At 35.3% G+C, this 24,495-nt stretch overlaps 1 protein-coding gene across 1 annotated transcript in view; it reads right to left on the minus strand.

Annotated features, from left to right (window-relative positions):
* The window catches only part of pcdh15b (protocadherin-related 15b), a 423,399-nt gene that overhangs the window by 307,037 nt on the left and 91,867 nt on the right, over positions 1–24,495 (minus strand). The window contains exons 5-9 of the mRNA XM_051673714.1: positions 13,261–13,421; positions 12,322–12,477; positions 6,513–6,632; positions 3,591–3,701; positions 2,296–2,466 (exon numbers count right to left, since the gene is read on the minus strand). Of these exons, the coding sequence (XP_051529674.1) occupies positions 2,296–2,466; positions 3,591–3,701; positions 6,513–6,632; positions 12,322–12,477; positions 13,261–13,421 (719 nt within the window). The remainder of the gene's footprint in view (positions 1–2,295; positions 2,467–3,590; positions 3,702–6,512; positions 6,633–12,321; positions 12,478–13,260; positions 13,422–24,495) is intronic.

Genomic DNA, 24,495 nt, shown 5'->3' on the forward strand with positions numbered 1-24,495 from the left:
CTCAAGAAGATGGTTGAGAAAATGTCAAGAGTACATTTCTGCAAAATCTAGGCAAAGTGTGACCACTTTGAAGATGCTAAAATATAACACAGTTTTGATTTATTTTGGATTTTTTTAGTCACAACATAAATCCCATATTTCGATTTCTATTATTCAATAGTGTGATGACTTTACTGTTATTCTAAAATGTGAAAAAAATAAATAAAAAAAATAACCCTAAACTTTTGAACGGTAGTGTGTGTATATATATATATATATATATATATATATATATATATATATATATATATATATATATATATATAATGCATGCGCTAATGTATGCAATTAATTAAAAAAGTTTAATGCAAACATTTTTCTTAGGGCCTGCAGCACTTTTCATGTTGAGTTCAAAGCGACATTTGACTCTGGCATTGATGCCCTGACGCGAATAATGAACTCGGCTTCATGATTGCTGTAGCAAAGTGGATAGTCAAAGTCTGCTGGCTGATTAATATTGTGGAGGATGAGAGTTTAAGAGATTTAATGCCCATTGCAATGAATATGCAACTTATGTGGGGACTGGTTCTTTCACATAGTCAAACTCCCACTTAGACTTTTGGAAACATTTAATGTTACTTGAATTGGTGCTATTTTAGTGCATTTCTCAAGTCAAGTCATTTTTGTTTGTATAGCGCTTTTCACAACAGACGTCGTTACAAAGCAGCTGTACGGGAAATTATGCTATAGCAGAAAATAAATCTGTAATGTCTTATTCATCATTGTGTTATATGATAAAAATGTGTTTGTAGATTGTGCTTTAATAAGTAAACAATATTTGTTTTTACACCCCCAAGTGCCAAAGGCAACTGCAGGAAGGAACAAAACACTTCTCTTTTTATACTGTGGAAGGCTTTGTTTGGAAAATGTTAATAAAACATTATATTGTTACAAATTGTTTTTCTTTCTTTTTTTTTTTTCTTTTTTTTTTATAAAATGGAAATAAATGCATTTTGACAGGAAAAAAAGCATACTTAGAGTCAAATTTCAGCAGTTTCAAAATCTGTGATTAATCGCGATTAACTACAGAAAATTATGCGATTAATCACGATTAAATATTTTAATCGACTGACAGCACTAATATACTGAATATGGGGTCCAATAGTTGTAATGGTTTATTATAAATATATTTGGCCTGTGAATACATTTTTAACTAATTAATCGCAAAGTTTTCTGTAATTAGTCAAGGTTAATCATGGTACATGATATATAAAACAAACACTGAAATATAATCATAAACATATGCTTTATTGGCAAGGTAAACTTAAGTGTTCATTGTCAATGCATTATTAGACACTATAAATATAAAACAAATTTAATGCTGAAGTATAATTTTCTGAAATATAAAATCTAAAAACTATCAGCTTTTCTGGCTGCCGTTCAGTTTTTATCACGCACACTCTAAGTCTCTCTCCAGCGGTTTTGTTTTTGACACTAGTTCAGATGACAGTGAGTGAATATTTTTGGCCAATGCGAAAAGATACGGCAGCATGCCCGTATAGTCTCCGTACAGTAAATCCACTCCCATGAGTAAACATGCACTGCTCCACACAATCACTTTCTGTGCTAGGATGCTCAGTCGAGTCAAGCGTGTACTTCCTGTAAATTTTTTTATGGTCATTTTAGTTTAGCATACTGTAGTGAAAAAAAAAAAAAATACTGCACTAATTTCTTTATTTATTTTATTTATTTATTGCATTAAACCATCAACAATTAATCTCCTAAATATATGAGATATAGAGATCATGCAAGAACCACTATAACTTTTGTCAAGATCGTGAGAAATATGGCCTCTGTAAGCTTCTGAAAACGATCATTATTTTTGCAATTATGTTTGGTGCCAATATGAACTTGAAATTTGCATACTGTTCTAGGATGCGTTCTTAGCTCACAAATTAATCAGCACTGCTTTTTTTCCCCCACACTCAATGTTTTTGACAGACTTTGTTCTATACTGAGAATCAGTGGACATCCAGTTCAAATACTGCACATTAATTTAGCTCATTTGAAAAACTAAAAAATCTCTAATTCAAGAAAGCCTTTCTTTCCCATGTTTTTGAGTCTGCCTTCTGTGTGGATTTTCTTCTTAAATGCAAAGGAGCAACATCATTGTTGCTTTAGTCATGATGTTTTTCAAGACCAGAAATGCAAGATGTGTGCCAGTCAAACTACAAACAAGTGCCAGGTAAAGTTTGGAGCTAAAATATGTGGAAAGGCTTTGCATAACTTCTGTAAGAGGGTAAAGAAAACACTCACTGGATCTGTGAGCTCCAGGATGCTGGCACGGTAAGTGAGAGGTTTGCAGTCGCGGGTATTGTCTACCAGGCTGCAGGGCAGGAACATGGGGCCCAGGTCATCCCCGTCCAACACATCCACCGTGAGTGTGGTGGTGGCGGTAAGCCTGTCTCTTGGGTTGGGAGCTCGGTCCTGGAATGAAATACCAAATGTGGATCAGGGCTGACATCTTAAACTTAATCAAAAGTTTGTAAAGATTACAAACTTATTCATAGACCACTGATGACCACTGATAAAAGCTTACTATTATTATTATTTTCTCTCCACTTATAGTTAAAATAAGTCATTTTCCCAACAGTATGTGAAAATTAATTGTACACTGTAAAAATGCCTGTTAAATATAAATATATATATATATATATATATATATATAATATACAAATACAAACCTGCAACTTCATCAACCACATACAGTACAAAGCACACAAATATTTAGTAAAATAGCCCATTTTTAATTAGATTTAAAATTTGAATTATAATCTTCAGTATTCAATTAAGGATACATGCAAAGCAGCCTTAGGACGTTTTCAGACCTGTAGTTCATTTGATTTGTTCCGAAACAGGGGCTAAAATTTTAACAATGTTGCATTTTCTCCTTAGCTCGGTTCACTTTCAAAAGGCAATGTTTCAAAACAGACTAAAATTTAAGTGATTGTACTAAAACTGCTTCAGGAATTATTAAACAATCATTAAGTACCAACTTTACATGCGATTATATCTAATCAAGTCAGTAAAAAAGGTCTCTACTATTTCCCAGAGGGCTAAATCCGTGTTTTGATTATGAATTACAGTGACGTGCTGAATGATCCATTAGGTTTGCTAGGTCCGATTGCATTCTCACCACAAGCAAACCGTTCCAGAGTTAGTTTAAAATCACACTGAGACTTCGCCAAGCTGGTTTCTTGTTTTGGTGAAGATCCAAGTGCGATTCCTGTGTTAATATATGCCTAAACTAACCGAACTAAGGAAGAAAATGCACCAGGTTCCGAAACAAATGCACCAAACAAGCCAGGTGTGAAAACAGCCTTTAGAATTGGGCAAAAACAAGTTGTCTTAGAAAGCAGCGAAATTATACTGCGTAACTTTTGAAACGGCATTTGTCTTGCAATCCTGCCTATGATGCCTTCAAATGCTGTCTAGGTAGGCAGCTTACTAGGCTTTAGAAAACCGCTAATGTCACGCTCAGTTAGCCAGATGCAGTTCTGGTCATCTTTCATTCCTTTATATCTGTTTCTCCCCATCTCATGCAGACTTACATTGGCCTGAATGATGACCAGGTAGCGTGTGATCTCTTCGTAATTCAGCCGCTCCCTGAGAACCACCGATCCAGACAGGGTGAGGGGGATGTCGAATGTCCTGTTTGTGGTCTGTGGAGATGGAAAGGGTAGGTCAAAAGGGTTTTCCTCTCAGAACACACATAAAAATGCTCATATACTCGCAGCCTCATGAGCAATTCATCATCTGTCTGCCTTAGTGAGGGAAGAATGCTGATGGGAGAAAGAAAATACTACTGACCATTCTTAGCAATACAGGAGGAGACTCGACACTTTAAAGAGGTCATGGAGACAGGATGTTTCTTGGTCTTTCGAAATACAAGGGTTTGATGTGTAAATGACTCCCAACAACAGTCACTGGTTCCCCTTTACTCACCTTATGGTATCAGAGGTTGCGAACAAAGTGATGTCACAGCAGAGGTTAATGTGCATTCCTGCAATCTCTTGCTTGAACTTAAGTTTAAAATGTTACTTAAGAAAATGTTACTTTGAAAAACTGTCCAAATATAGCACTCATTGGCAAGCGAAGTGAGATATAATGTTAATTACATTGTGGCCACAACCATGAGCACATTGGCATAAGAATAAATTAACAAGTTATTATTGCTAAATAATTAAAATCGTAAATTAATATAGTCAGCAGCTTCATGGGGGAATTGTTGCTCAAAGAAGTAGCCAATCATAACAGATGTCATTTTCATATAGAGGTCTTAAAGGGGTCATTCATTTTATATTTTTGTCTTATTTTTATATAATGCGCATTCAATGAACACCCTCTCGCATATGAAATTAGTAACTGGTAATTGGTCTGCAAACATACACCGATCAGCCACAACATTAAAACCACCTGCCTAATATTGTGTAGTTCCCCCTTTGCCACCAAAACAGAGCCAACCCATTCTAAGATGCTATTCTTCTCAACACAACTGTACAGAGCGGTTATCTGAGTTACCGTAGACTTTGTCAGTTCGAACCAGGCTGGCCATTCTCTGTTGACCTCTCTCATCAACAAGGCATTTCTGTCCACAGAACTGCCACTCACTTGATGCATTTTTGTTTTTGGAACCATTTGGAGTAAATTCTAGAGACTGTTGTGTGTGAAATCCCATGAGATCAGCAGCTACAGAAATACTCTGTAGGACTTTAAGTGCACCAGGCAGCGAAACATTCCAAAGGACACACAAAGCAATAAGCGGACCTTCTGGTAGAATGACCTTAGGGACTTTCCAGGCCATAAAACTATGAATTTATACATCTGGTGCAGAAAGTCTCTCACATCTGCATTCTGTGACCCTTCACTAAACAAAACAACTGTAAGAACGATCGCACTACCCTCGGGGAGTCCCCTGTTGAGAGACTGAATCTCGTTTCAGGTTGTTGATTTGAGATAATTAATGGTTGTGCCAAATGGCTGGTCAGGAGATTAGCCATTCTGCTTAACAGAAAAACAGCTTGATTTAAACAAAAGGGCCATTGGTCAAGGAGGCCCTGCACCCCACGGGACAGTGACACAGGGCAGACTCAGTATGACTTTCTGAACGTTTGACTCTCTATGCATATGGGACCAAACGTACAAGATCATTTTATACACAAGGTTTAGCCTGACTATATCATCTACAATAACAGATATTCAAGCATCACCATGCTCTAAGTTAATGGAATAACCATTATAACTTTTAATCTGGTATCCTATTTGGAAGCTCACAGTCTAGGAACAAAAAAGGGGAGGTCCCCCTCCTTCTCGAAGTACACTCAAGAGAGTGAGATCTGAAATTCCAAGACTGGGTTTAATAACATTTTACCCTCTTACATACATGGAATTAACATTGTTCTTGGCTTTCTTATATGTATATCTACCTTAGATATTGTCAGACTACATCATGTTATGTTATCCTTGCTTTAACCATATGATTTATTCTTATTACTCTTTTAATCACTTATCATGAATGTTATTACCATTGCAATTATTATTATTACCCTCATGTTTGGTATCTATGAAGTCCATAGTTAAATTCCAGAATGGTGATGTTGGGTAAAATCCTATAACTTGCATTGTATTGTTGCTATCAAAGTTTAGGACTGAAATACGTTTAGTCAGAGCAGGAAACTAAGAAAAGCATGTAACAAGAGAATTATATGCTAAATAACCTGAGGCAGGAAAAGCGGTTTACGCCCCATGGTCAAGTTAATTTCTGACTTGGGTTGTGCCCAGAAATTAAAAAAATGGTATCATGATAAACCTATTTGTGACAGATGCTTAAATCAAATCAGTGCTGAAATGTGCCACTCAAATGCTAAAATCAGACTAAAATGATCAGGAATCTTGTTTAATACAAAAACTTCAATATAATATGAACTTGTTGCTCATTTCTAATGTTAATTTAAAAAGGATAGGCAGAGTGGAAGGTGCTACACATAGCCTCACGTTTGATGAGCTTTCACACATTTTACTTTTATGTTGTTTGTCTTTTTAATGTTTGGAGAAAAATAGTATCTATCCTGCTTTCTCCTTATTACCTCACCGTGACGGGAAAGACGAAGTTTCTACTCAGAAAATAGGCATCACTGTGTAAATGTGGGAAGTTCTGTGTTGATGCATTAGAAGATATCAGTTTTTGGAGCTTAGTTTTAACAAATGCTCTTTTTGGATGGGAGTGGAAGGTCTGAGTTTCACAAGTTACAGTATGTTTTCTAAGGTTGTCAAGCTTGTTTATCTCAAAGTTCCTTGTGATATGAGCCCTTTAAGGGTACAGTAGCAAAAACAGCCTGTTTAATTGAAAGGGTAAGAGAGAAGGTGGAATATGGCCATGAAAACTAAATAAGGACTATAAGAAAAATTAAATCTATATTTAGTAAATATATACAAAGTATAATACAAGTAAAATGCCTAATAAGGTGGCATACCGGATCTTTAGGGTTGTACTGAATGGTGTATTCAATTTGTCCATTAGGCCCATCATCAATGTCAACAGCCCCATTGTTCCTAGTAAAACCGGAGAAGATGGTGGTTCCAACAGGTGTTAGCTGGAAAAGATAATAACAAAAAAAACTATATTACGTGGTGGAAACATTTAAGATCTCTTTTGGGTCTCTTAAACTCCCTCAGTTGGCTGTCCATCAAAGACAATGCTGTTTCATCCTGAGTTGTTGCTGCCATTTCATCATCTTGCTTCCTGGTGCCAGCGAGTTGGCAGACTAGTTTACGCCTTAAGTATTTTGACCACTGTGTTAAACAGCTCTCTTCTTAGGGAAAGACTGATGGACAAGCTCTTGTAAAGCAGACAGCACTCCCATTCTGTTTTTCACAGCGAGGTCCTGCTGTGGTGCGGCTCTCAAAAAGCAGGAAAAATAGGAAGCATTAAGTACAAGACTCCTGCGGAAGCTTGAGGCACCTGGGAAATCAGGTATTAGTTCATGTGCTGATACTCAGACTTTCTGGCAAGACATATTAGAGAGAGAAAGAGACAAATACCTGACAGAAGGGAGTTAAGAGGAAATTTCAAGATGAAAACATCTGCCTCAAATATAGTTATTCCACAAATAAAGCAAAAAGACATGTAAAGGTATTGCATTAGGCAATGTAAAGAGAGTAATTTAACCTCCCATCGTGGTCGGGTCATTTTTGACCCTGGAGAGGTAAATAATAATTTTTAAATAACACATACAGTAGTTTTTAGGGTGGAAATCAACAAGACTTCATCAAGACTATCAAAATACACATAACATATACAAACATAATATATATATATATATATATATATATATATATATATATATATATATATATAGATGCAGTACAACTGAGTACAAGAATAGGTAGTGCAACAGTATGGTTCTGAAAGTAAAAATCCTTTAAAGACAGACCTACCATGAGCTCTGAGGTTGTTAAGGGATGATATATGCTTCTGTAAAGCATTGAGTCTGTGATTTCATTTCATTTCTACTTTCTAAAATTGTGTTGAATTGCCAGTTTGACAGTGAAGAACTACACTACCCATAATCCTGAAGAGGGAACCACCAATCAAAGAAGTTGCAGTTACAATGGAAACGGAATTCACTGCAAAAGAGTGACTTGTAAAGCACTGTGAATGATGCAATTGTGTTGACTTCCAGACTCTCAAACTACTAACTGTATATTATTAAAATAATTATAATTAAAAATTTTAAGGCAATTAATGCAGCATCCGTTTTTATTTTATTTTTTTGCTTGTTTTTTTACTTCCTGAAAGAGAAAGGTGTCCCAAGTTGTTCCTGGCAGGGAACTCAGCCTTAAAGTCTCCGATTATGGTGGGGGTGGGGTTAGGGCATCTGCTTCATCCACTTCTATCAAAGATTAATATTGGTAAAAAGGTGTCTGATTAAAGAAAAATAAATAAATAAAAGAAAAATAAATGTGCACATTTTTACATGTACACGTTTAAATAATTAAAATAAATGATGACCAATTTCTTGCAGACAAATTATAATGTAAATATATTTATGATTATTTTTAATGTTGTAATGTGTCATGTACCATCATTTAATCATGATTAATCACACAAAAATGTGTGATTAATTAGTAAAAAAAAAAAAAAGAAATTACTATTCACACTTGTATATACCTGACCATTTTGCATTGAACTTCAAATACCATGTTTATACTAACCATTTCAGTTAATATAAGTCATTAGATTAATATTGTACCATTGTTTGTTTTGTTTTTTTATTCAATTATATTATTTGCAAATACTTTGTGGACTTCTACAGTGTACTCTGTAGTGCTTGTTGACTGATAGATAGACTGAGCTGTGTTGGTTCCCCTTATCTGTGCATCAGTCAAACGTTTCAAACTCTCCTTGAAATCGATAGTGGGCAATACAGCCAGCTGGTTTTTGAGGCCACTCGAGGGGAGGCTGCCTGCCACTGAAGCTGCCTCCTAATGAGGGAAATCTCTACTGACAGCTCTCCGGGGAACCACTTTCAATTAGCTGAAAGCCACACACTCTCCATGCAGTCAATTTAGTGCAAGAAGATCTCTGGAGACCAAGACGGGATTCCAGCAGACCCACCATCACACTATGTGTTCAATGTTCTAGGAAGCTAATGCAAAGTGGAGGACAAAATAAAAGGCAAATAAAGATTACAATGAAAAATACTTCCTTTTTAACTGCAGAGGCTGAGAATTCAATTTGCCACATTTAGGGATGCAAGACTGGACTGAAATCTGTGCCCACAGAACTGCTCATTAGGCTCTGCAGAATTGGGCTACGTCCACACTCCACACTAATACATTTCTGGTTAAAACGTTTTCCATTTTCTGTTTACTAAATGCATCATCATACTACAGGTGTGCAGTACTAGACAGAGTTTCCGAAAGACTCATTCCAGTGTAGATGAGAGCAAATCAATACATTTTTAACTAAAAACCAAAAAGTGTGGACGTGATCACTCATCATTCACAAAGTTCTACACATCCCCTGCCACTTACATGTTCATTCATGAAATATTTAGGATAATTTGATCATTTGAGACAGTTTAGCTGAGCTTGTGTTAAAATGAATGGGAGAATTTGGAACACCCAATAAGGCGGGTGTAGAAAAGGAAGTCCCAACTTACAGATAAAAGAGCCAGTCACCTTTTGATCAGTTAACTCAAAAATGTGCATTAACAGGACCCCCTGGAAAATGGCCCATTTTAGTCTGATTTGAGCTAAAGAAGCACAATATATGATACCATTATTGTCAGATTTCACTGCTAATTTGAAATATGGTATTTGATTGTAATCTTGACCTAGCATTTTAAGATTTCATTTAAGAAGATTAAGGAAATTAATTGATTTTTCAGATGTATCAGTAATATGTCAATATTGGATATTTCTTGGCTGATGAAGGATAACTTACTGTGGACTTGCTACTGCTTGTTTAAGATGACATATACCTTTACTGTAACATAGCACTTATAGATCTCTTGAAGCACGCTTTCCCTTTAAGAGTGTATGTCAGCTTTAGTTGCAGTGTGAATGTTACGATAGCAAAGCTGTGTGTGTTCATGCATAAAAATTAGTTTTACACAATCTTTACTAATGTTACTTTCAAATTATGCTTGTTCATGCATCCATCTATGGCGGAAGCTGAAGCACAATTTTTTGTAATGTGTCCATTCGCTTTGTTTAGATGTGCATGAGAAATTCTAAAACTGCATTTCATGTTTCTTTCAGGGCTACAGATGTAGTGTGTGCATTGTAATTCGTATTTATTCCTAATACTGTATGTTCACCTGACTTTATTTTAGTTTATTCAAACAGTATACTTTATTTAGACAAAATAGCATAGAACTATAATATTGCTTTAATACCACCTGCTACAAATTCACATCTGCCTACAGAATGTAACAGTTATTTATTTATTTGTTTGTTTATTATTTTGTCATGCTATTTTAACTCTGGCACTTTGTTGTTATATAGCACGTGTTTTATTGTCTTGAGTTTCTAAATGTATTGTTTAATTGTGTTGTAGTATTTTTATGTATTTATTTATTTTGTATTGCCCCATGTGGATTAATAAATCTGTAAACTGTTTATTAGTTATTAATCATTATCTGAAAATAATCAGCTTATTGTATCGGCCAGAATTTCAATATAAGTGCATCTCTAAATGCACTGCAAATGGAATTCAGAACACAGCCCTACTTGTTGTAGAGGAGCTAAATAAGTCACAAAAACTGAGTGGCAGATTTATTCAGTAAACTACAACCCTTCTGGGGTAATTACAGAGCAGTCAAAGAGTGAGAAGGTTAACAGCTTAAAGCTTCAGCTGCAAACCCCACAAGTGCAATTCATTTACAACAAAATAAACTTGGAGTCAGTAAAACATCACGCTGGTACAATCCACTCGGTGAATTTCCAATTACATTCACCATTAATGGCAAATACTCAATTTGAAAACTTCTATGAGAATTATTGCACTGGAATGCTAGTGCAAATTGGTAATTCTGATGTTCAATGTTCTGTCATCCTAGTCATGCAGAACCTTTTTAACTCTATAAATAAATAAATAATATACTTATGTTGTAATTTAAGGAACTATTCATATATAAAGGGTATACCAGACTTTCAGAAATATGCTCTGGTCAAGCTCAGGCACTTAAACCTTTTTAATTATAACTTCATAATTTACACAATGCCAAGTAAATTAACATTATGCCCAAGAGGATGCAAGCTAACAGGGGGCTAACATGAGGGTGTCAACTTTTAAGTTAATTTTGATATTTTTTTAACCATCTTTTGAAATGTCTATATCATCGAACTGAATTCAGTAATTTTATCCAACAGGATGGAATATTTTAGAGTGAGACAAGCCAACTAACATCACAAAACATCACAGAATCCAAAAAATCATTGCTAATACTGCTTTTGTTCTGTTGTTTTACCATTAAAAAATGGTATAACTTTCTGGAGGATGATTGTTATTTAAAGAGATATTACAAAAGACCAACAGGATGAAAAGTGATACTGAGGGCACATGAAAAACCTATAAATCCAAGACTAATTAAAACTAATTGAAACATTGTGATTAAATAAAATAAAATAAAAACACACACATCTGGAATATTTCTTACAAAATTTCATTTCATTTTTTTCATTTTGCTTAAATCAAAGTAGAGCTCCTATGTTATCTTATCTGTGATTCCTTATTAAAATAAAATAAACCGATAATATAATATTTGTTAACATATATTATATTAATATTTTATTCAATATACTAAGACTGGAAAAATATATTAAGAATAAAATACAGTATTGTGCAAAGGTCACATTTGATGCTTCACAAAAACATTTGTCTTAAGATGGTTATTCTTTTTCTTCAGTTTTAGTGTGACAATAAGAAATATAAATTTTAGATTTCAACATTCATTTTGCAAATAAAAATGAATAGAAGAACAAGGAGCCCTAAAACAGATTTATTTATTTTATTTTTAAATTCCCCATTAAAAAAGTTTTACCTAAAGAAATTAATTGTAATTTTGAAATATATGTATACAAATCATGAGCACTCACATGAGATGAGGACTCAGTCATATCAGTCTTATCAGTAACCTTATAAAAGCTGTTTTATTCTGCATGGGGCAGGGGCACCCTCATGGGGGCTGCCATTTTAAAATCACATGACCAGGTGAACACTACTCGCTTAATCTCAGTAACCATCTTGTTATTGGACACTTTCACTCTTGGATTAAATTAATCATGGCTGATTGTGAATAGTGAATTTCTACAATGGCATCTGTAACTGAAAACTATTTATTTTGAATGATGCTGCATCCACACCACTAAGTGTCACTGTAAGTCCAAGATGGCAGAAACAAAAAGTTTTAAAAAACTTTTAAAAAACCTTTAAAAAAAAAAAAAAACTTTGTCCAGGTGTAACTAGGAGAATTGGTGCTGTTTTGAAGGCAAAGATTATCACCGCAAATATTTATTTATTTATTTTTTGTTTGTTTGTTTGTATGGAATTAAACAAAATTTATTCATGGCATTATTTTTGAAAACATCCTCACTTTACAACATTTTTCACAACTGCCTACAGCTTCTGCACTGTGCTTAATATGATAGGGGCATGATGCACAGCTCGAATGACCCACCTAAAGAAACTGCAAAAGTGACACATGGAAAGTTCATTACATCTGCACAAGTAGAACAAAAGTAGAAGAAAAGAAGTAGTTCTAAACAGAAACTCACCTCATTAATTGCAACATAGTAGCGCGGCTGCTGAAAGCGTGGGGCGTTGTCATTGCGATCCCGTACAACTATCCGCACCTCGTGCAGTATCACTGTGCCAACAAGTTCATTAGTACACTGAACCTGCACCACAATGGACTGAATGTAGGAGGGAGGCTGACGGAGAAAGAGAAAACGAGAGATTGAGCAGTTCATTTGCATAGTGTGCAAGCAGCAGGCCAACAGAAAAATGACCACTTGCTTACAGCCCATTACAAAGTGTTAATTCTGTAAACAACTGGTTTCTCAGCTAAGAAGAAGGTTTTAAAACTATAGTTCTGCCTGACCCAAAAGAAATATGAACAGATTAGGGTTGTCATAGAAATGTTTGATGGAATTAATAACACAATGCTAATTAATCAAATAAATCACAAATTATTGCATATATCAATATTGTTGAAAATAGCCCCCAAATGAAGATTAAATAAATATCAGATGAGTAAAGCATTCAACAGACATTACAAAAAGTGGCTTTAGAAGTCATTATATTGTTTGATTTATTCCCACATAATTGAAAATAAGCCTAAAATTGCCCTGCAATTGAGTTTGTCAATGTGTGAGTTAGAATTAGGGGGCGTTCACTTAAAAAAAAAAAAATAAATAATATTTTTTTTTTTTTCTGATTGCTTCTCTGTGTACACATGCCTCAGATGGACGTCTTTGTCCTTTTGTGTGACATCTCACTGTTTTAAGATGCCATGTTGAGTTAAAAATAACTCTAAGCTTTAAAATAATGGACCTCAAGCATCCAGTTCCATTCTGTTACTGTATACCCTGTTATATCTAGCTACTGTATTTGTAGCACAAGAACTCTTTAAAATTAATTGTACTAAATTAATGTTTAATTGACAGCCTTAGAACAGATACATCCCAAGAAAGTAAAATCTATGCGTTACTTACATCTCGGTCCAGAAGTCGTCCGGTGCTGTTGAGATACAGGCGTTGTTTGACCGGGTCCAGGATGACCCAGTAGTCGTGGTTGACCCGTAAGGATAAAGAGATGGTGCGATCAGGGTCTTCTGCTCTTCCATTTATCTGCATGTTCTCCACCAGAAGAGTTCCTGCAATGAGAAATTAACATTTAAATTAGTTCTGTAAGTGTAATTTCCAAAAAGCCCTTGTGGCATTTTTTCCCCATAATTTACTTTATTATTAACTAAAAACAGATTATTTGCTTGTCCTTGCTAGATTTATACAAATGCAACAGGACACATGCAAATATATTGTAATTAGACACAATGAATCCTCACAATAAAAGAGGATTTTTAATTTAATTTTTTTATCTTCTTCAGTTGTTTTTGTTTTCAAAAGGAATAGAGGAGGTAGATTCGCATTTCCTGAAGGAAATAGCGGTGCTTGGAAGGCAGTAAAACAATAGTGTTAAAGATAAAGGTAAGTTTAGCCCTTGGTTCTGTGTAAATGAAAATTTGTAGGAGGTTGTTCGGGCTGAGTTAAAGATGAAGCGTGTACGTTTTTGATGTTAAAATACTTTGTCCTATTCTAGCTTAATATGCAGAGACAACTAAAAGTAAGCCATATGTAGGTTAATAAAAAAATAAAAAAATAAAAAATAAAAAAAATTGTAAACACTGTGTCTCTGTGGAGCTATAAAAAGTTATCTGTTTGTTTTGTGTAGCCCATCCAGCCCGACACAACAACATTGACTCAACCAATGGCATGGGTTGGGGCGGGAGTATCTGTTTGTCTGATCAATGGCAGATGGTATGGCGTTTTCGGAAGGCTGTTTGAAAACACATATTTAATTTTGCAACTGTGATCAGTGGCACAAAAATTACATACTTCAGCATTATCTTTAGAATTATGATACTTAGGGTTAGAGCAATGGCTAACTAGAATGTTTGAGTAATATAAATGTCAGCACTGCACTGATTTATTTAAGCAATCTTAATAATTCAATATGAGTTTTCAGTTGAATATGAGTCCAGGATCATTCAAAGTACATCTTTATCACCTTAAAGGACAAAAACTGTACCTGTTACTGTACCCTGTAACAGAAAAAATAAATAAATAAATAAATAAATAAACCTTACACCAAAACAGCCCCATAATAACATATATACTATTCTTAATTCTCCTGCATATCAGATTTGGCAAGAAACCCCTTAAGTTAAGAAATCCTTTACAATTGTAAGGGTATTGTCAAGCATTTTCTTAGCGTAAGGGGTTTCTTGCAACCGGCTGCCGATCGTTCACTTTACTGCACCCTATAACATTTGAAAGGGTTTACCGTTGAAGAGCTATTCTAGTGAAGGGGGATGGTTAATGAAATGAGCAGCCAGCTCATGGGAGTCATCATTCCCAACGATTACTATGCATAAAACAGCCAAGCAATACCGAATCCATGTTAAAGGGCCAAGAGCATCTCATAGTGCCAACACTGTTCCCTTATGATCATCCTGTGTTCAAGGATATTATAGAACCATGCATACTGTTTAACATGTTCAAGAAATAATTTATGAGTGCCAAATTTCCACCAAACTTTGGTTATTCACACCTATTGTCAGAAATTTGTGACAATACTGTAGGATACACTTTTTTTAGATACAGATTTGTGACATTAAGGGGGGAATTCACCGAAAATGAATTGCACCCACTGATAGTGTCATTAATTTGCTTGTGCTGCCTGCTTTGTTTCAGCACACGATTCATTAATGCAAATCAGGTAACGGCACAAACACACCCAAACATTCAGCGCTGAAAGCAACTTGCATTGCCCAATTTCCAAGGTGGATCTTTGTATAGACACTTATAATTCAATAAGCATTGCTACCATGATCACTATAAAATACACAAATTTTATAATTTAGTGCCTGTTTCTATGGGCGATAAGAGCAGAATATTAATTGTGCCAAGCAAATAGTGCTGAGTTTTGTGAAGAAGCCATAATCTATAATAAGCCTCATTTGTACTGAACGAAAAAATGACAAAAACTTCAATGGACAGAAGCTTATTGCATGACTTCAGAAGACTAGAGATATAGCACACAAGTCTTGTGGACTACTCTAATTAAACATTTATGGTGATTTGTTGATCATTTTGGAGCTTGACAGCACCATTTCTTTCATTATATTGAAAAAAGTAGGCAGAATGTTCTTAAAAAATGCATTTATGTGTTCCACAGAAGAAACTCATTTGGGTTTGGCATGACATGGGGGTGAGTATATAATAGCAGAATTCATTTTGGGTGAAACGTGGTGGAACTGTTTAGTGAATTCACCCCAAGGTGTTTTATGTGCACATGAGGGTAAAAAATACACAAAGAATCAAAGGTTTTTTTTTGTTTTTTTGAGAACACTAGGGGTGACAACACACTAATGATATTCCACAGCCCTGTCAAAGCAAGAAATATGTTCTTTTTCTGTCGTGGTTGTATCTCGCTCTCAGAATACACCTACACCTCTTTCACTCTATTCCAGGTTGCTCATTACAGCCTCTCCTCCCCCTCTGTTTAAAGCTGTGTCTCTCTCAGCATGTGGCGAGATGGTTTTCGGTGTCACACTGATGGGTGATGAACATCTTTTTGGCGAGCACCAGGACAAGCTCAGGAAGCAGCACGGCATTCCCTCTCTCGTCTTTCTCAAACAGTGGTGAGCCCAGTCCTGGAGGTCCCCTGGCAGCTGGCTTGCAGCAGGCCGCTGCCCTTGCAAGCTGGCAGCACACCTGTGCAGGTTATACTGGGTGATGTTTGGCACAGCATGTTGAGTTGTCTCTATTCACAAGTCAATGTGCCTTCCTCCTAGCCTTCATTGTTTCAGAATGCAACAGAAGGGTTGTGGAGGTAAAAATCCCATTCATTTTCTCCACAGAGAAACTGATTTTTAACAATAACTTTTGAACGTTTTAAGACAGACCTACCATGAGGTTGTTAATCGATGGTATTTGCTTCAGTCGAAGCCATCAGTCAGCATTATTTCAACTTAATTCTTATAAAAAAAAAAAGTACACTACCCATAATCCTAAAGAGAGATCCACCAATCAGAGAATCACAGCAAACAAATCGCTGCAAAAGACCACAACAGCGAAAGGCCGAATTCCATGAAGGGCTGTGAGTGACATTATTGAGTTGGGCCCCCCTACATATTTGTATTTATCTGATTTATTTATTTATTTATTTACAATAAAAAATAAAATAACCAAAGACACAAATAACTCTTAACCAAAGAGCAAAAAGATCAATGCTTCACGAAAGACATTAAGTACACATATATACTTGTGTCTTTGATTGTCAAACACTTGTTTTACTTTGTATCAAATGGTCATCATGCTGTGATTCGTTTTAGAGCTGGCTGGTTTGATACATGGCTAAGATCTCTTCATTGAAGAATTTTATGAAATGTCTATGGCGAAAATGAATGGGAAGAACTCTTCTGAAACCAAGATGGCAAAAAAATAAAAAATAAACAAATAAGCAGGAACTGTTGTGCTCTATTTTCTCTGCAGGGCTCCAACCCCCCAAAAAATCTTTGCTTCCCATTCAGTTTCAAACATTCCCAGCTTGCGATCAATTCACCCGTGTTCTGCTGTACTGTAGTTCTGTAAAGAGGCTCACTCGGCACTGAAAGTCTGACATTTTGTGATTATTTCACATGGATAATGTTATAAAAAAGAAATATACTCTGCACTTTTTTAGTTTCTCAGTTGGGGACAGCGAATGGTAGTTTATCAGCCATTCGTGCTCTGCGGAGACGGGCTATTACATCCTGACCCTGGTATTAAAGGCTATCATATCATTCACACTCCAAAACCAGCCTGAAAGTTAGAGCCAGGCTTAAGTTTTCTTCTTTAGCATGGCTGTAAGAGGATATTGGTACTTAGTGAGATCAAAAATCAATTGCTTTGCTATTCTTTCCAGTTTAAAGCAATTGAAGCAGCTCAAAACAACTGAATCAATGAAAGAAAATCTGATGACTAAAACGAACCTCAAAAAATTCACACAGTTGAAGTCGGAACTTTAAATAAACCTTAGCCAAATACATTTAAACTCAGTTTTTCACAATTCCTGACATTTAATCGTAGAAAACATGCCATGTCGCTACTTTATTTTAAGAATGTGAAATGTCAGAATAATAGTAGAGAGAATTATTTATTTCAGCTTTTATTTAATCACATTTCCAGTGGGTCTGTAAACAATTGTCGGGAAAATTACTCGTGTCATGCACAAACTAGATGTCATAAACGACTTGCCAAAACTATTTTTTTGCTAATATTAAATCTGTGGAGTGATTAAAAATGAGTTTTAATGACTTCAGCATAAGTGTATGTAAACTTCTGACTTCAACTATATGTAGGCAATTTTTTTCTACAAAACGAATGCAAAACATACATGAATGAGACATTAGATCAAAAGTTTTTTTTTAAGATCATGAGAAACATACAGTAAATTCAGTCAAGTGTTGAAACTTTTGAGTTGCAATGTATGTCAGCCAGAGAATATTAAATGCAATGTGAATTTTGCTTAAACCCTTGCTTCATGGGACTTTAAATTCAGAAATTGCAGCAAGTGTTTTCTGTCGTTTATTCATAAACTATACATTAATATCAGGAGCTGCTATTCCACCTTCATATATTTTTTGTGTTTGAAATTCCACTAGACAAAATCAAATATGAACAAAACTGCAGAACAACAGGAGACACAAACTTTTAAAGTCTAAAGTCATGCTCTCATGTTCTGTACAGTAGCTCTCAGAACTTTTTACAGAATGCACATTGCTGACAAAAGTGAGAGTTTTCAAGGCTGCTGAATTTTAGTGGACCAAACAGACAAATAAAAAAAAAGGAAAATACTAATGTCAGACACAAAAATAAGCAGTGAAACCCTTGGCAACTAAGGAATGCATTACTATTAGTTAAGGCTGTGAAATCGATTAAAAATTTTAAATGAATTAATCGCAACGTTTTCTGTGAATATTTGTGAGTAATCGCAATTAAACTATGGTGCATAATACATAACAACAAGCATTAAAAAAGCATACATACAGTATATTTATATTTTGTCTGCAAGAAACTGGTTAGTCATCATTTATTTTAATTATTTAAATATGTACGTTAAAATGTTCTTTTTTTTTCTTCTCATTGTTTTTTTTACAGGTATTAATCTTTGAAACAAGTATATGCATACATGCCATAAAATCAGTGGACATGTTGTAATTACAATTTGGGGAAAATCCTCTAAAGTTTTTCAGTATCCTTTTTTAAAAAAATAACAGGATCATATGGGCAGATTCAATTCATATCAAACTTTATTGGCAAGATAAACTAAAGTGTACACTGCCAATGCATAATTAGACATGATAAATACAGATATAAAACATTAAATGCTGAAGTTACATTTGCTGAGGTTTAAAATCTCAAAACTATAAATGAAGAGTGCCGTTCAGTCTCTACAAGTGTACCTGTCTGCAGCTTGCTGAACAACCTCCTTCTCAATCTCTATCGTTCACATGTTGGGTCTCACTCACGCTGTTTCGCTTTTGACATTAGTTCAGATGAAAGTATAAGTGAAAATTTTTGGGTGATGTCAAGAGGTACGGCATTATAGTGTTTATTATGCCTGGGACATCATGCATTGTGCGTAATGAATGATGTGAACAAATGTACATTGTACAAAAGTGCCTGCTTTTGTTCCTGGCAGGCGGCAGATGCCCTAACCCCGCCCCCACCCTAATCCAAGGCTGAGTAGCCTGCCAAGAACAACTCGGGACACCATTCTCCTATTGTGTGAAGTTTCAAGTAAAAAAAAATAATAATAATAAAAAAAAGATACTGCAATAATCGTGTTAATTTAACGTGTTAAACAAAAAATATTAATCGCAGAAATTAACGCGTTACATTTCCCAGCACTAATATTAGTATATGGTTAGAGATGTGAACAAACACCTAACCCTAAGTATTAGACTTTCAATGCATGACACATCCCGCACAGGAGTTGCGTTAACCAAAAATGATCAATCATTAACAGATTTTTTTTAAGCATTGACAGATAATTCTAAATGCTTTCCATTATTTTGACAAATTAAAAGCCATTTAAACCTAGTGCATCAGTTCTGATTTTACACTTTCTCTCTCTCACTCCTGCGGTGTGTGTGTGCCTTGCCCCTGCTTCTTGTCTGGTAAAAAAAGTCATATGGGTTTTGAACAACGCCAAGGGTGAGTAAATGATAGAATTTACATTTTTGGGTGAACTTTACCTTTAATTAAGGTAGAAAGAACCATAAAATCACACTTGCCTATAAGCAATATACTTTGTGGAGCACAGTAGGTCAGACAAGGACATATATGCGAGAAACACTGTCTGCGTCTAGTTTTAGTTGTGGTTCGACTAAACTTGTCAGGATCAAAGACTTATCTACCCACCTGCAAAGTTGTGCATCCAAACAAAGCTGCACAAACATGGTCGTCATGACTCAGAATTTATATTACTTTTTCATTTCTGTCTCTACTCTTGTTGTGACTGCACGGCTATATTTCTGGCACATTAGTAAGCGGAAACATTTGTCTTTTTGCAGAACGAAAAAAGACAAAAAAGCATCTTCCACTTCTCTTTTGTTGGGATGGAGAGTGAAGAAGCTGTTAACTGGCCTTGACTCCCAGAGGCACCTCACAACAGTTTTCTGTTACTCAGAGCTACTGTGTACTCAAACAGAGATGCTAGTTCTTATTCCGCTCAGTCCTAAAAGGTCACACATAAATAACAGAGGGAAAAAAAGACTCCACTATTGATATTACCTTTTTTATTTTTATTTTTTGCCATATAATGAAATTGAATGGGAACAGGCGCTGTCAAGCTCCAAAATCACAAAACTGTTAAGTATTCAAATGGATTGGAGGACAAAAAAACAACATCAACAACATAATACTCATAATTAAGTACAATTGTGATACCAAGTTGGGGGGAAAATGTAATGATACAAGCCTTTCTGCTGTATCAGTAGTACTGATTACTGATTCCATTTGATAAATACTTTCAAACACTCACATGCTGACTGACGAGCGATCATGCCATGTGAATGCGTCGGCATGCATGAATGGTCAAATGTACTTCTTGTCTTTAGTGAATGTAAGCCTAATAGACGTGTCACTGTCTATTATGTCCATAATATTAATTAAACAACTATATTGACGAAAAATAGAAAACCACTGATCTTAGCTGGAAAACTTTAGTAGCTATAGTAAGTCTTCTCCAATCAAAAATGAACACAAAGTTAGGCATAAAGAAAATAAAACTATGCAAAACTAGACAGCTCATTTTAATTGCAGGCCTGATTCAGTGAAACTCAGACAGCATCAACACAATATTAATGTATTTTATATAATAATGACACAGTGAAGACTATGCCAACTATTTTAGTAATTTTATTTTACATTTGACCATTTTTCCCCTATTTCTGAATATTTACTTTATACTGCTGTTAGATACCTAAAAAAAAAAAAAAAATTAAAAAAAAAAAACTTCAAGCACTGTTTACCTACACTGCACATTGTAAACAATGTTTTGTAAGGTAACCTGACAAAGTTGCAGTGTGTTACTGGAATCAGCTGTTTATACTTTTCTTGGTGTGACCCATTCAGGTTGATTCAGTTTATTCAATTATATTTTTGACTTCAATAAAACCAGTTAATTTAGATGTTCCCACAAAAAGCAAATTTTTGGCTTACCTCACTTATTTATTTATTTATTTTTTGTGCAAGACTATTAATAGAATGACTGTTAATGTTTGTAATAACTGTTCAGGTGTTTGCAATGTGTTAATTTGTTCTTTAATATACATTGACTGTTTTCTTGTCTTCAGTATTTATTTATTTTTTATTTTTTATTAATTAAGAAATACTTTAAAGTAGCTAACTGTAAAAACTAGCTGTTACTGACCGTAAAAAGTAGTAATGTGCAATTGTTATCTAAAGGAGCGATTTCTACCTATCTGATCCTTAAAATTTGTTTAGTAACATTTTAAAGTAAGGTCCTATTCTTGATAAGGGATAGTTTACCCAAAATTGGAAATTCTCTCATCATTTACTCACCCTCATGCCATCCCAGATGATTTTGATTTTCTTTCTTCTGCAGAACACAAAATAAGATTTTTAGAAGAATATTTCAGCTCTGTTGGTCCATACAATGCAAGTGAATGGTGATTAGAACTCAGAAGGACCAAAAAGAACATAAAGGCAGCATAAAACTAATCTATAAGACTCCAGTGGTTATATCAATGTCTTCAGAAGCAGTATGATAGGTGTAGGTGATAAACAGGGAGTAATTTTTTTTCATTACAAATCTCCACCTTTGACCAGCCCCAACCAGTAGGTGGCTAAATGTGAAAGTGAAAGTGTAGATTTATAGTAGGAAAGGACTATTAAATATTGATCTGTTTCTCACATACACCTATCATAGAAAATATGGATTTAACCACTGGTGTTGTATGGATTACATTTATGCTGCCTTTATGTGGCTTTTGGACCTTCTGAGTTCTGGTCAACATTCACTTGTAGTGTGAAGAGCTGAGATATTCTTCTAAAAATCTTAATTTGTGTCCTGCAGAAGAAATAAAAGTCACACATCTGGGATGGCATGAGGGTATCTCAGTAAATGATGAGAGAATTGTAATTTTAGGGTGAACTATTCCTTTAACATTAGTTAATGCATAACATGCCATGATCTAAAAAATAACAATATATATATATATAAGATCCTTTATTTATTTTTGGTTAATGTTAATTTATCAAAATACTACTGTTCATTGTTAGTCAATGTTAGTTCATATTGCATTAACTAATGTTCACATATACAACTTTTAATGTTATAAATGTGTCTGTATATGTTGAAATTACTATTAGATATGTTGGTGTGATTCTCATGTATTCAGGTTCATGCAGGAAGTTAAATAGTTTAAAATAATATATACATATATATATATATATATATATATATATATATATATATATATATATATATATATATATATATTTAAAGCAGTTAATTTAGATGTTAATATTAATATTTAACCTTTATTATTACACGGCTCTCTGGAATACTCGATTCTGATTGGTCAATGGTGCCATCCAGCGGTCAGATATTGCTCTGTAACTACCGCACATCTGTGGATTTATCTGGGTTCTGCGAGACATCTCACCTGCTTCTCGGATCAATGTGCAATCTCTACAAGTAAGCTAATAAAATTATTTAAACTCAAATCAATCTTTCATGTCCATTTATTTATTTATTTGGCAAGTAGTCTTGTAATAGGCTGAATACTGAGGAGTCAGACGGTCAATTTTACAAAGTAAAAACCAACAGAACTCCGACGCAAATTGGAGGTTGATTTTAGCTGTTCAGCGATTTATTTATTTTCACATAATTACACAATATCAGTGCAAATCAATGTTTCATGTCCATTTATTTATTTATTTGGCAAGTAGTCTTGTAATAGGCTGAATACTGAGGAGTCAGACGGTCATTTTTACAAAGTAAATGCTAACAGAACTCCGACACAAACCGGACGTTGATTTCAGCTGTTCAGCGATTTCTTTCTTCTCGAATTATATAATTTCAATGCAAATCAATATTTTATGCTTATGTATTTATTTATTTGGTTAGTAGCCATGTAATAAGCAGGAAAATGTACAGTCAGACGGTTGTTATCGCACAATAAACCCCTTCAGAATGATACAAGACCACTCTGCGTCAGGGTCATGATAACCCTGTCGGGGTTTATTGTGTGATAACAACTGGCTAACTGTACATTATCCCTTACTTATATCAGTGTGTTTATTAGTATTTTAGCTTTTGCTGTTGAATTATAGTTAAAATCTGGTATTGGTATCGACCCTACTAATAATCAACAATCCCTGCAATGGAGAAATGTCTAGCAATGTTTTTGTTAGCAATGTGCAGTGGTCTCTAATGTGGACATCAACGATGAAGTGGTTTTTGGCAGAAGACAAGCCTGATCCCAAAAGCTAGAGCTGGCCTGACTGCTTGGCTGGCTGGCCCTTGTCAGAAGAAATGGATGTGTGGATGGGGGCCGGTCCAGTGCTGAACCATGCTCCATACAGTAGGGATCACAGGTTCACATATGAGGTTATTGAGCTGCGGTGCTCAAATCTTGTGTCAGAATGTTGCCTATGACCAGACCAAGCATCCCAACTGGCAAGACCAGTGAAGACATCCCCGTTGACGACCACTGTGGTCATATTAAAATCAGCTGTCTCAGAAACTTAGTGGGTAGCTCAGTATGACAACGAGACCTTGAGGAAGAAAGAAATGAACACTGAGCCTCATTTAAATACGAGAACAAATCTAATAACTCCAACCAAATGCAGCCCTCTAATTGACAGAGTTGGCTCAACTATTGGCTCAAGCGCAGGCAAATCTGATCATTAGGCAAGGGTCACATTGGTCAATTTTGTGGCTCTAATTGGATGCCGAGAGGATGATCATAGTGTTTGTGGGCCATTTAACGAGCCAGAGGGGAGCACGGTCAGATGAACATGAGTTGATGCAAGGCATGTTGGATGTCAGGGAATATAAATGGATACCCTTCCACCCCTCAGGCATGAAGCCAGACAACAGGTCAATTTATTCTCAAGACCCTTTGAAGGTCTCCTACCAACCCAACCTACACTGACACCCAAAATGCACACTCCTACCAGTCTAGCTTGCCTAGTTCAATAGCCCTTCCGCCGAAAAACGACATTAGGTCACTCAATGGCGACCTTTCCATCCCTCATTCTTGTAGCCAAACCACTAGTCATTTTTTTTCTTAATAGTCCTCAAAGGCCTCCAACACCCAAGGCCCACACTACAACCAGTTTATCTTAGATCAATAGTCCTTCCACCCAATCACCACACTGTCACTCAGAGGTGGCATTCATTACCCACCAATCCAAGCTTTCCACCTTCGTGTCTCTGCTGCAGAGCTGTTCAGTCTTGACGTGAATTTGTGGGCAAACCCAGAAGGCTAATTCACCATGTGTTCCCTAATGGATTTCTAATGGGTTTTGAGAATAGCGGTTGTTGATTTTTTGAGTAACGTAAGGTGTTTATGTATTTATTATTATTATTATTGTTGTTGTTGTTATTATTATTATTATTATTACTTAGAGACTTGATTTGCTCTATAA

Source organism: Myxocyprinus asiaticus, chromosome 36 (assembly GCF_019703515.2).
Source record: "Myxocyprinus asiaticus isolate MX2 ecotype Aquarium Trade chromosome 36, UBuf_Myxa_2, whole genome shotgun sequence".
Lineage (NCBI taxonomy): Eukaryota > Metazoa > Chordata > Actinopteri > Cypriniformes > Catostomidae > Myxocyprinus > Myxocyprinus asiaticus.